Source organism: Mastigoproctus giganteus, chromosome 7, assembly GCF_048544385.1.
Source record: "Mastigoproctus giganteus isolate SK-2022 chromosome 7, ASM4854438v1, whole genome shotgun sequence".
In the NCBI taxonomy this organism is placed as follows: domain Eukaryota; kingdom Metazoa; phylum Arthropoda; class Arachnida; order Uropygi; family Thelyphonidae; genus Mastigoproctus; species Mastigoproctus giganteus.
Genome location: NC_143581.1, coordinates 65,933,402 through 65,946,831, shown reverse-complemented (window position 1 = coordinate 65,946,831; position 13,430 = coordinate 65,933,402). Strand labels below are relative to the sequence as shown.

The 13,430-nt window shown below is 36.8% G+C and overlaps 1 protein-coding gene across 3 annotated transcripts in view; it reads right to left on the bottom strand.

Annotated features, from left to right (window-relative positions):
* The window catches only part of LOC150082968 (putative phosphorylase b kinase regulatory subunit beta), a 735,196-nt gene that overhangs the window by 35,197 nt on the left and 686,569 nt on the right, over positions 1-13,430 (bottom strand). For all 3 annotated transcript variants that reach the window (XM_090377701.1, XM_090377699.1, XM_090377700.1), the window contains exon 29: positions 5,025-5,099. In XM_090377701.1, coding sequence (XP_090233827.1) covers positions 5,025-5,099 — 75 coding nt within the window. The remainder of the gene's footprint in view (positions 1-5,024; positions 5,100-13,430) is intronic.

Here is a 13,430-nt window from a genome sequence, read left to right as displayed (position 1 = left end):
TGTAGCATGCAGTTAAAATATGAATGCAGACTGATTTGAAAGAAAGAGGTAGAATTATTAAAATTAATATTTGCAGTTGCAAAAAAGATGTAAGGACACAAGATTACAGCATAAGCAAACAAAAAAAAAAAAAAAAGAAGCACTTTATTTTTCATTCCTTTTTAATAAATTCCTGAAAATTTTCTTTAAATTTATTCAAACTATCCACCTTTTGCATAACTGTGTAGAAGTTTATTTTCATAAACAAGTATTCCCTGGTCGGAGGCAAATTTCCGCTCATTTGTCTTGCAGTCATCCTTTTCCAATTTAATTTATAAGAGGATATAAATTCCCTTGTGTATCATCAAAGAAAGAGTAAGGATCCCATCAGCATTTAGTTTACTCAACTCATTTAAAATCTTATATATTTCAATCAGGTTTCCTTGCTGATGCCTAATTTCCAGATGCAGAAATTCACAGAACCTAAGGCATGACTAATTGATCTTGTTGCTCTTCTCTGTGTCCATCCAACAGATCAACTTCCTTCCTAAAACAATACTTGCAGTATTCAAGATGCCATCTAACTACTCGTTTATAAAATGAAATAATCATCTCTTTGTACCTGCTGGCAAAGTTCTTGTTTATCAATAGCAAAACCCCATGAGTTGTCACAGCTTCCTGTCTACAGTACTCAGAGAACTTTATGTCAGGCTAATATTACCAGTATGTCTTTTTAATAACCACACTGAGTTTGGTACCGCCAAATGGTATGTTATTCAAGATTACTGCTACCCAAATGAAGTACCTTGCAGTGATGGGCTGAATAATGACAATTCAGTTAAACCTGAATTGCCATTTTTCAGCCCATCTGCCTATATTTCTGTTATTAGCAAACTTAGACATAAACTTAAAATACCTACCGCTATAACACTGTTAAATATTAAACTTAGTAAGAGACTCAAACAACAACCCTGATGGACATTACTCATAATATTAGTCTAGGAAGAGCAGAAGCAGTCATTAATAACCACTTCTCTGTTTATTCCTACTCAACCATCCCTTATTTGTATATGAACTTGCTCTATGCCAGAATGTAATATGACATTAGAAGAAAGTTACTACTATGGATAAAGGAATGGTTGATTGGTAAAAGGCAAAGAGTGGTTATTAATATGCACACTAGATACATAACTGTTCTTCTTGAACTAATATTATTAGTGGAGTCCTTTAGGATTCAGCATTGGGCCCTTTATTGTTTTCAATATTTATTAATGATATTGATGAAGGCATATCAAGTTTGATGTCCAAGAGTGCAGATGGTACTAAGATTGGCAAGGTAGTTAAAGACAGAAGTCAGGGTATGACGATGCAACAAGACCTAAAAAAACAATTAGATAGATGGAATGAGAAGCTACAACTGAGTTTTAACACTAATAATCAAGGTTCTGCATGTGGCAAGCAGTAATCCCAGAATAACACACCAGTTGGGTGGTACCTCACTGAAGATGGTGGAGAAAAAAAAAGATCAAGGTTTTAATTATTTAGGGGTTAATTGTACAGGCTGATAAAAAGATTTCTGAGCAGGTAGACATGTAGCTAGGGAAGGTCATGGAGATTTTGTCAATGATATATAGACATTTTTCCAGCAGGGACAATGAGGTGATTTTCCTATAGTATACTGCAATAGTCAGGCCTGCATCTTGAATACTGCATGCAGGACTGGTAGCCTGATTTTAGGAACAATGTGGATCTGTTGGAACAGGTGCAGAGAAGAGCAACAAGATTAGTGAGGGGAATGAAAAGGTATACCCTTACCATAAAAGATCTTAATTATTTAAATTGAATTGTCTGGAAATTAGACACCTGCAAGGGGACCTGACTGAAGTGTTTAAGGCCTTAAATGGATCAAGTAAATTAAATGTGGATGACATCCTAACTCTTGCTCAGATGACACACATAAGGGGACACAAATTTAATTGGAAAAATAATGGCTTTATGATAGATGTTCAAAAATTTGCTTTCAGCCAGAGAGTGATTGATTGTTGGAATAAACTTCCATCTGGTCTTGTGGAGGTTGTTAGTCTGAAAAAATTCAAAGAAGAATTAAACAAATTATTAGAGTGGCAGATGAAAGAGGTAATTTTTTTTTACTAATGCTAGGTAAGCTTACTTCCTTGCATCATTCGCCACTACTAATACTAATAACAATTTCCCCTTCCACTTCCTTTCGATTATCATAAATCATTTAAATACTACTTAGAATTTCTGGTATCCCTGTCCCTAAAAACTTCTTCATGTGTGAATATAGATGATTAAATATTTATCCAGTATTGTCAGAAACTGATACAGGAACATAAGCAGTTAATGCCATTCATATCCAGTAGACCAACATAGTTCATCCCCTTCTATAGCAGATTACACTGGGTTAGCTTAATTTCTGTTCTTAATTTCCAAAATAATGGGGCCTTTGGTTTAAAAAGTAATGCAGGATCATCAGGATGAGAATGAACTTATATTGCAGTCATAGCATGGATTCTTTAAGGAGTGATCTTGTATGACCAACCTGATTGGATATTATAATGCAGTAACAAAGGAATGGGATGCAAAAAATAATTTTGATATCATATACTTGGATTTCAGGAAAGATTTTGATACCATTTCTCATAAGAGACTGCTGTACAAATTGGAGCAGTGGGGCATTAAGGGTAAGTTACTGCTCTGGATAAAGGAATGGTTGAGTGGGAGAAGACAGAGGGTTGTCATTAATGGCCAATGCTCTTCATGGACTAATGTTATTAGCAGAATCTCCCATGGTTCAGTGCTGGACCCAATTTTTGTTTTCTATATTTATTAATGATACTGATAAAGGGCAGGCTTAATGGCATGGCTGGCAGGGTGGTTAATGACAGAAATCAGGGTAAAATGATGAAACATGATCTAAACAAATTAGGCTGATGGGCTGAGAAATGATGGGTGAAGTTTACATTGATAAATGCAAGGTACTACCATATGGGTAGTAGTAATCTCAGATTAACATACCAAATGTGTGGTACTGCACTCAGAGTAGTGGAAAACAGAAATCAGATATGAAGTTCTCTGAGCAATGAAGACAGGCTGCCAGGACAGCACATGGCATTTTGTCTATGAATTAATCAGGAACTTTGCCAGTAGGGACAAGGAAGTGATTACCTCATTGCATAAGGCAATGGTTAGAAGACATCTTACTGCATACAGGTCTGGAGGATTCATTTTAGGAAGGATTCAGATCTGCTGGAATGGGTGCAGGGAATGGCAACAAGATTGGTGAAGGGAATGAAAGGGTGGTCTTACCAAGAGGCTTCAGTTCTGTAAATTGTGGTGTCTTCAGACTAGGCACCTGCAAGGTGATCTGATCCAGGTTTTTAAGGTTTTTGAATGGATTGAGAAAGAGGGGACATAAATTCAAACTGAGGAAGAATGGTTGAAAGAAAGATGATTGGGTCTGTCTTCAGCCAGCGGGTGGTTGACTGTTTGAACACACTTCCATCTAGTGTTGTGGAAGTGGGCAATTTGAATAAATTCAAGTAAGAATCAGAAAAATTATTGGAGCAGTAGACAGGTGACTCGAGGTTAAAGATAATAACAAAAAGGGGCACGATGGTCCAGTGGTTAAGACACTGGGTTACCACAGCCTGATGGACCTGGGTTCAAGTCCCACCTTGATAAGAGCGAATGTGTGTCTATCATGATGGGAGGCCAGCCTAATAATATAATTAATAATAGTAATAAATAATAATAATAATATGAAAAAATTGCAAAAGTTGCTTCAATGGACCTACCTCTCCCAACGTTGAAGCAATGACGGGCAGGTAGTGGGGGCCATCTGGTGTAACTCCAAAGAACTACCACCACCACCACCACCACTGCATGCAAGCCGAAGCCAAATAGGTCCACCTCCATAGATGGATGATGATGTTGAAAAAAGTACTGTTTTTTTGTATTCTGAACTAAATACTTCTCATAAATCTGCCTAGGCATCCTAACTGACATAGTAACTTGACTGCCAACCAGTTTACATTTATTGTAAGCTTCTGTGTTAATTTATACAATCGCACACATTTTTTTTTTCTGCCACTGTTTTCTTTAGTTCATCTGACTTCCATTTAAGTTTAAACCTTGAACAACATTTCTTAGTTGGTATAAACAGCTTAGCAGATTCTATGATTACTTCCCTGAACAATTGCCATTAAGCATTTGTATTTGTTAACAATACCAGTAAGTCTTGCTGATAACAATGCAATTATAATATCTTTAAATAAATCCCATATCATTGCATTATATTCACTTGTACCTAGTATTCTTTTAACTAATGATTCATAATGATTGAAGGGTCACTGCTGATAATCAGATCAAGGGTATTGCTTTTATTCATTACCTTCCTAAGAAATGATAGAATGCTACAGAAAACAGTGATCCAGAAAATGCAAAATGTTTTGCCACTGGATGATCAACCCACAAGTTCTAATCAGTAATAAATACTAATCAAAGAGATAATGACACTAAATATAAACCCTATTCAAAATAATTACCTTACTTGCTGAGAATTAGTTAATAAACTTAGTTAATTAGGAAATATGGATATTTGTGTTCTGACTTTTTACAATTTGTTTTTTGGACAGAGAGTCTGAATACTGTTCAGGCCAAAACTGGACACCTGGTAACATATAAAACAGAAACATGTGAATGTCTGTGAATGACAAGCCTTATTTTAGGAAGGATGAGGATTGTTAACAAACTTAACTGCCCTCTTTTGGACAGATGCTAGGAGTATAAAAGAAATTTTAACAATATTCTCAATACAAAATTAGGTATATTTGTAATTGGTAACTAGTAGTTGTTTAGAAGGAATGTATCCTGAGATCGAAACCAAGCTTTTTTTTTTTTTGATACAGAATAAGCTATATTTGTGATATGTTTATGTAAAGAAAGATTGGAGGTTTATGCAAAGAAAGATTATAAGTCAGGTAATCCCTGATTTCTAATCTTGACATCCACTATTTACTTACCCTATCCATATCCACAGTCTCGGTAAAGGACAATTCTGGATTCCTTTCCAGGACTAGGTAAACAACCATAATTAACTAGAAGAAAACATGACAAAAATATTTTATAACCATTTGTTATTATTTTTTTTTAAACACAAGCAAAATAATTGTGAAAAAAAAAAAACATGTAATACAGGATGATCCAAAAAGGTACAATTCATTACAAGGTGGGAAAAAGTAACTTTTTCCCACCTTGTATTTTTTTTAAATATTTAATTTAAATATGTGGATTATTCACTGTAACTGAAGCTTAGTAAAAAAATTATGACATTGCAACAATTTTTTGGGCTAATGCAAGGATTCTCCCCCCCCCCTGTCGGGGGATGCAGGTGCAAGAAATTTAAAGGAGAGATTGTAAAATTTTTAAATCTTGATTCAAGTTTTAAGTGTAATTGTTTCTTTTTTTATTTCTTATGTAACAGTTTTATTTAATTTTTTGTTTTATATATAGATTAATATCTAATTATTGAAAGTAAGTGGCATATATTTTTTTGTTAATCTTTAACACAAATGAAATCATTAGTTTTATTTATGGGGAGGCTAGGAGTTGCACAAATTCATATATCATTTCGGACAGTCATGGTACAATAAAGTTTGAGAATTTCTGTATTAATGTATTTCTGACTGATATCACTTTTGTTCCATCTTAACTGATAATTGCATCAGAAATTTTTATTTTATTCTTATTTCAGACATGGTGATCTCGATATGCAGTAAACACTTGTGATTGGCAATTTTAATTTTAACTCAGTTTAGTTTCAACTTTTTAACTAATTATTTTAAACCTGAAATAACTAACATTATTTTACCATGATTTTCTACTGCTAATTATCACCCCTAGTTTATTGAAATATTGCATTTAATTAGTCAGAATCTTATTGCACAGGTACGGAATAGCCTTGTTTTGGACACAGCAATGAGTAAACTAGATTTTCTGCTTAACACATTAATCTTATACTGTAGAGACACTTCACCACAAGTAGCATGATACCCAGCTATCTAGGTATCACACTACTCAAAATAAAAGGCTCTAATCTAAGGGAGAGGTACACTGCCATTTATTTAAAGTGGGTAATATTAATTTAGAGCCTAAAAACTCAAAATCTTAAAAAAGCCTCTGACAAAGAGTAGAAAACAGTAAAAAGTTTACACAACAGAAAAGAGACATGTGAGATAAGGAAACGTAGTTGGAAACAGAAGAGGCCAACTTTTAGCACTCATGTAATATCAATTTGTTTTCTGACTGATGGACCTTATATGAAATTTCAGCCCTTTAATAATAAGATAGGTGGAATAGGACCAGGGTATGTCTGCCAGGGGCAAAGGTTCATGACGTTGTAGAGCGGATATCATCTTTTAAGGGCACAAAAGGTGATATAGTTGTACACGTTGGCACTAATGATATTAAGAGTAGGAGACCGGCGGAATTACTTAGCAAGTACAGGTCACTGTTGAAAAAAAGCCGTGAATTAGGGTTGAATTTGAAAGTGTCTGCAATTCTGCCCAGACACGATAGGAGGGAGTATATGATGAGAGCCTTGTCGATCAATTCGGCCCTGGAGGGATTGTGCAAGGCTCAAGGGATAGAATTTTTTTCAGCCTGGACTGTACTTGTTAACAGGAGAGATTGCTTCTACAGGGATGGGATACACTTAAATAGAAAGGGTGCAAGAATTTTTGCTGATGCTGTCGAGGCAGTGTTAGGTGGGTCGGAAAACTGCTAGTTGGGGGGGATACAAGGACTAATAGATTAACAGTAGCCACTGGCAGAGGTGGAAGTGATTCTTGCACTGCTTCTATTGAAATGAGCAGAAGCCTGAAAAACAAGATTCAGGATATTTCAGAGACTGCTGGGAGTCATTGCGGTACAAGTAAACACATGGGTTGTGTTAGGGTAGCTAAGAATAGAAACAGGTGCATGTATACCTGCGTGTACACCAATGCTAGGAGTTTGGTAAATAAATTTGATGAATTTGAGGTATTGCTCAAAACATCAAAGGCAGATATTGTTGGGATATCAGAGACATGGTGTCACACAGATATAAGTAATGCGGAACTGGAATTTGGGGAATACAATGTGTATAGAAAGGATAGACAGGACAGGAGGGGTTATGCTATTAGTTAAGAAACACATAAAGTCCAAGGAAGTGAAGCCAGTCGACATCGATGGACAGGGCAGTGTCGAGTCAGTTTGGTGTGACATAAGCATAGGGAACTCAAAATTGAGAGTAGGAGTGTGCTATAGGCCTAATGACTCTGATGAGTATAATAAGATATTGTACAGGGAAATAGAGTGGGCCAGTAAATCAGAGAGTCTTATAATGGGGGATTTTAATTTCCCAGATATTGACTGGAATTTGTGGGTTGGTCACTCGCACACTAGTAAGGCTTTTGTGGATTTATTGGATGATTGTTTTCTACATCAGCATGTTCGTGAGGCAACAAGAGGGAGCAATACTCTTGATCTGATTATCAGTAGTGATTCTTCATGCATTAAGAATCTGCAGATAAATGAACCACTAGGTGGCAGTGATCACAGTGTGTTGAAGTGGGATTTACTCAAGGAGGTAACTACCATCAGAGGTAAAGGGAAGGGTTTTTGTTTTCATAAAGGCGACTATGATGGTCTGAGACAGTATTTAAATTCTATACAGTGGGACCAACTGATGATGTTACCAACAGCAAACTCAAAATGGGAAGCATTCAAGGAACTAATCTTGGAGGCTACCAGGCTTTACATACCAACTAAGAAATATTGTTCAAGGTTTAGGCCTAAATGGTTGTCAGATGAACTAATGAGACAGGTGGCAGAGAAGAAAAATGCATGGGATACATACAAATTAATGTTTGACATAAGTTGGTCTGTAACCAAGTCACAAAGGAGATTAGGCAGGCAAAGGCAGACTACGAAAAATCCTTGGCAAAGGATGCAAAGAAAAACAGAAAAGAGTTCTTTACATATTTAAACTCAAGAAGGAAAGGGATGAATCAGATTGGTCCACTGGATATTGATGGTTCAACAGTTGAGGATCCTGCTCAGGTGGCTAACAATCTAAACGAGTATTTTGCATCTACATTCACGCATGAGGAGTTATTCAGGAAGGAGAATGATGTAGGTAAAGTAAACATTGGCAGTGTGCTGGATGATTTTGTAATAACTGAGAATAAAGTGGAGGAGAGATTGTTGAGGATAAACATAAAAAAGGCACCCGGGGTGGATGGGATCTATCCAGTTATATTAAAGGAGGCAGCAAAGGAAGTAAGCAAACCCCTAGCCATAATTATGAGAGCTTCTTTGGACTCAGGGGAGGTACCCATAGACTGGAGATGTGCAAATGTAACCCCAATTCACAAAGGAGGATCAAAGGCTGACACAAGTAATTATAGACCTGTTAGTTTAACTTCTGTTCCAGGTAAATTAATGGAGGCACTGGTTAAAGAAGCACTGCAGGATCATCTAGACAAGAATTCAGTTATAGTTCAGACGCAGCATGGTTTTGTTACGGGCAGGTCTTGCCTGACCAATTTGATTGGATACAATGATGTAGTCACAAAAGAACTGGATACAGGGAATAACTTTGATATTATATATTTGGATCTTAGAAAGGCTTTTGATACTGTTGCGCATGGAAGACTGCTGCACAAATTGGAGAAGTGTGGCATTCGAGGCAAATTGCTGCTATGGATAAAGGGGTGGTTGAGGGGGGAGAAGACAGAGAGTGGTAATCAATGGACACTGCTCATCATGGACTAATGTTATTAGTGGAGTCCCTCAGGGTTCAGTATTGGGTCCTTTATTGTTTATTTATTTATTTATTTTATTTTTTTAATTATTAAGATTTTTCATGGAACACTTGTCCACATCTCACAGAACACTAGTGTTCCGCAGAACACAGTTTGGTAAACACTGAATTAGGATAAAGAAGGAATTAGACAAGGATGTGTGCTCTCATTATGTCACTTCAACCTATACACATAAATGATATTCAGAAAGATTGAAGAGCTGAGAGGAGTCAACATAGGTGGAAAAAATATAAATAACCTATGATATGCTGATGATACGGTGCTACCAGTTAAAAATGAAGAAGACCTGCAATTAACTATAGATGCACTGAACAGAAAGGGAAAGAAATGGGGAATGAACATTAAAGTGAAAAAGATGCAAGTGATAGCCATCCATAAAAGTTCAATGTACCTTGTATCCTTCTATTGGCTCATCCCTCTGATATTGCGAAGCATCTGCACTACCTGCATCATGTTTCTCTCTCTCTTTTTTTTTTTTTCTTGTTAGTTGTTGGTGCATCAGCTTCTATGGCCATAATGCACCTCCCAAAGTTTTTGCATTTTACTGTGATCCAAGCCTGAGGCGGGATTCGAACCCGCGACCTTTAGGTTTCCAGGCAGACACTTTACCCACCTGGCTAGCCCGGTCGGCTCATGTTTCTCTCTTGTTAGAAATTCATGTTTAGTAATCATGGCTGATATCAATGCTAAATCCAGTTTCTGGTTCTCCAGTGCTACTGATTCAAAGCATCTTCAGCTAGAAGACTTCTTGTTATCTCAGCAACTTGCTGTTCTAAACAAACCAGGTATGCCTCCACTTTTAGTTCCTTAAACGGGAAAGCAACGTTGATATTACTGTCACTTCTCAGTACATTTCCTTGCTTGTTGCTGACTGGTCTATGGATCAGGCACTTTGCTATAGTAACCACCAGACTATCACCTTTTTTATAACCTATAACAGAGGTTCCCAAAGTTTCTCAGTTCACGCCCTTAGTGTACCAGTAATTTTTAATGGCACCCCTAGGCCAAAAGAAATACCTAACACAGTGGTTTTCAACCTTTTAATACATACCTATATAATAATTTTATTCTTTATACAGAGGTACTAAATAAAGATCAATTATAGATCATAAAATTAAACAGATATGGTACAATGGATACCGTACACCTTTTTTTAATGAAATAAATATACAAATTAAAAAACAAATAAATAATAATAACTTTAAGTAACTGAAACCCAAATTACACAGCACCCCAGTTGAAAACCACTGACCTATAATGACAGTACATTTAGTCCCCCTCTTCAAGATCTCCGGTGCTTCTTGTTAATGTGAATTCTGGGATCACTTTGAAGCATCTATTAATTCTGATTTCCCTTCTGACTCTTTAGATTTTCTGAACACTTTTTCTGACTTTCTGACCTCCTCTGACTTCCTCTCTATATCATGCCTGCTCCTGCACTGCTAGAAAAAAAGGTGCTGTCTAAACATCCTACCCTATGGTGAACCCTGAAGTAACACTCCTACATTGCCAGGTTCATCGTGTGCAAAAGACCTTCCAGCATCACTGGAGAAGTTGGCTATCCTCTGAGGTTGATTTCTTTAGGCAAAACTACCAGGAAATAAAGAGGTGCTATGTTAAAATCATCAGTGATTGTAAAATGATATCATGGCAGGATCTTGTTAACACCTCAGATAATCAGAACCCCTGGGGAATTTGTATATGACTAACCCGGAATAAGGTCCATTCACCGACTGTCTACAACTCAATAACTACTGGCTCTACTGAAACCACTACTTGACACGACACTTAATTCTACATTAGATGTTTTCTTGCCTACAGATAAACCAGATAATGACCTTCCTGAGCATTGCCAAATTTGTATTGATAACTGTATGTACTCTGCCAAGGCTGCTACTGATCCCGTCACTCAAACTGAAGTTAATCTTGCTGTTGCTAAAATGAATAGCCCCAGCTACCACAGTTTAAATCTTATTGAAGGAATTTTTATTAAGAGGTTTCATACACTTTGTCCGGCTGTCTTACCAACATTATTTAATAAATGTTTGAACAAAGGCCTATTTCTTTCAATTTGGAAGTCGTTTTCTCTGCTGAAATTAATCCATAAATTATATGATGTAACAGCAATGAAATCATACAGACCTATTGTCCTTCTGCCCCATTTAGGCAACCTTCTTGAATGACTGATCTCTATAAGGTTCACTTCTCTTTTCAAAGACAAATCACTTATCTCTGTCGATCAGTATGTCTTTCGTCTAGTCTCTAGAGCATGATAGTGAGGAACCTCTGGTTGAGTTTCTCTCAAATGTCCAAGATTGTGACTCCAAATATGATTGTGATGCCATCTACATCAACTTTACCAGCATTTTTGATCATCTTTGATGACCCAGTTTGTTTGCTTGGTTGCATCAAGCATATTGTCCAGACTCTTTATGTAACCTAACTAAAAGCTACTTTGAAGATCAATCTGTTACTGTTCCTGCACGCTAAAATGAATCCATCTCCATCACTAAGCCTGTCAGTCGTGGTTGAATTTTTGGGTTTTACAGTTAACACTTATACCAATCCCAAGGTTGAAAAGTCACATTGTTGAGAGTTTTTGTTTTGGCCTTTTTTGGGCATGGGTCACTAAATGCCAAACTGGTTGAATTCCATCTTACAGCTTCACCTCTGTGTACTTGTGGCGATACTGATAATTGGAAACATATCCTTTTCTACTGTCATCTGTATGCAGATTTATGGCTACCTATGATGTACCTTTTGTCTTCGCTTGATCCTGCCATGATATCACGGAGAACTTTCTAATTCTTCAGGACTTTGCTACCAAGGATTTCCTTTGCTGAAAACAAATGCTTGCATCTAAACCACCACCTACTGGTCACTGTTCATGTTTTGACCCAATTACAGCCAGATTCCTTTTCATTATTACTATTTGTTATTATTAGCCTTACGGTGCAAGGGAACCTGAGGCTTATGCTGCACCAGGCAAAAAAAATTCTGAATTACCCTGAGAGAGGGAGAAGTAGAAGGGAATCATAAAGAAAGAGAAGTATAATGATATTCAGCTCAGGACCCTGAGTGTGTCAAGCCAATACTCACCAGATGTGAGCCCCTGGGGTTATGGACCAGCCTATGCAAAAATCACCAACCCTAGATGATGATCCTGACATGGACATTATCCACTGAACTATTCTCTTTTCCATCTCCCCCCCCCTCCTGGCCTTGTGCTTGAGGTGGGATTTTGCTGGTGCCCAGGTTGGAGCTCCTGGAACTGCAATTGACATCCACTAGTCACACACTCCGCCAATGTATTTCTTTTCTTTTTTTTTGCTGGTTGGCTATTTTATTTTATTTTACTTTTTATTTTTTGAGGTTCTGCCTATGTTTGGGCTCCCTAGTATCCATGGTTTTGCATTCTGCCACTGGATATGGTACTTATTTTATTTTTTAAATTATTTTTTATCATATTTTATTTTTAATTAATTCATTTTATTTTTTGAATGTCCCAAATCACTTTGGCCATTCAGGATAGTTGAGACCCGCCTCCTCATGGTGTAGACCAGTGTTTCTCAAACTGCATGGCACAAATGTGCCACAGAAAATGCAAATTAATAAATTCAAGTTTTATAATAAAAATTAATTAATTCATGTATGTTCAAAAAAGATATTAAAAGCATTTAAAACAAATAATAAGTGTATTATTAAATACACTCAACAGAAATAACTTCCTGTTTGTGAATATATAAATATAGCAGTGACTGTAGTATGTGCGTGCAGTAAAACTTTGGCATCTTTAAAAAGTGTGCTGCAAAATTTTGGGGTCTTCAAGAGGGTGCATGAAAAGGTTGAGAAATACTGGTGTAGACAGACACTGGGCAGGCTTTCCAGGTGATCTCCTTCCTGGTGACAAAGTGGCCAGAAACAACTAAACAACACAACAATACACTCACTGCACAAACAGAACATCACATACATTTCTGGCCTTTTACAGAGATCTGTATTTGTCACAGTTATCAAGGCAGAGATGAACAGTGTTCCGGTGCTGCCCGTATAAGATACTATACATGTTTATATTCTACGTGTGTGGTGCAGAAACATGGACGCTAAACAAAAATATTGAAAATAAAATCAATGTTTTCGAAATGTGAACATATAGAAGGATGAAAATACCATGAAGGTGTACCGAAAATGTCAAAAACTAAACGTCCATGTCTAAACATTGAAGCAATGGAAAATAGCACATAGGTCACCTGGTTAGAAAAAATGACATTCAGAAACTGCTGGAAGGAAAAATAGAAGGCATAGGAGGAAGAGGATGACCCAGATAATCATGGATAGGGAACACAGAGGACTGGAGTGCGTTCAAATACAGCAATACCTCGCTTAGCATGGCTTCAAACAGCACGGGTTTCACTATAACATGGTTTTCAATTAAGTTTAAGTTGAAAATTTACTGTACATATTAAAACTCATTCAATAGCCTAGACACGTATTCTACATACATGCTGCTTTGCCGTAGCCTAGGTATGCCAACTCTTTTGTCTCACATGAACATGTGCCAAT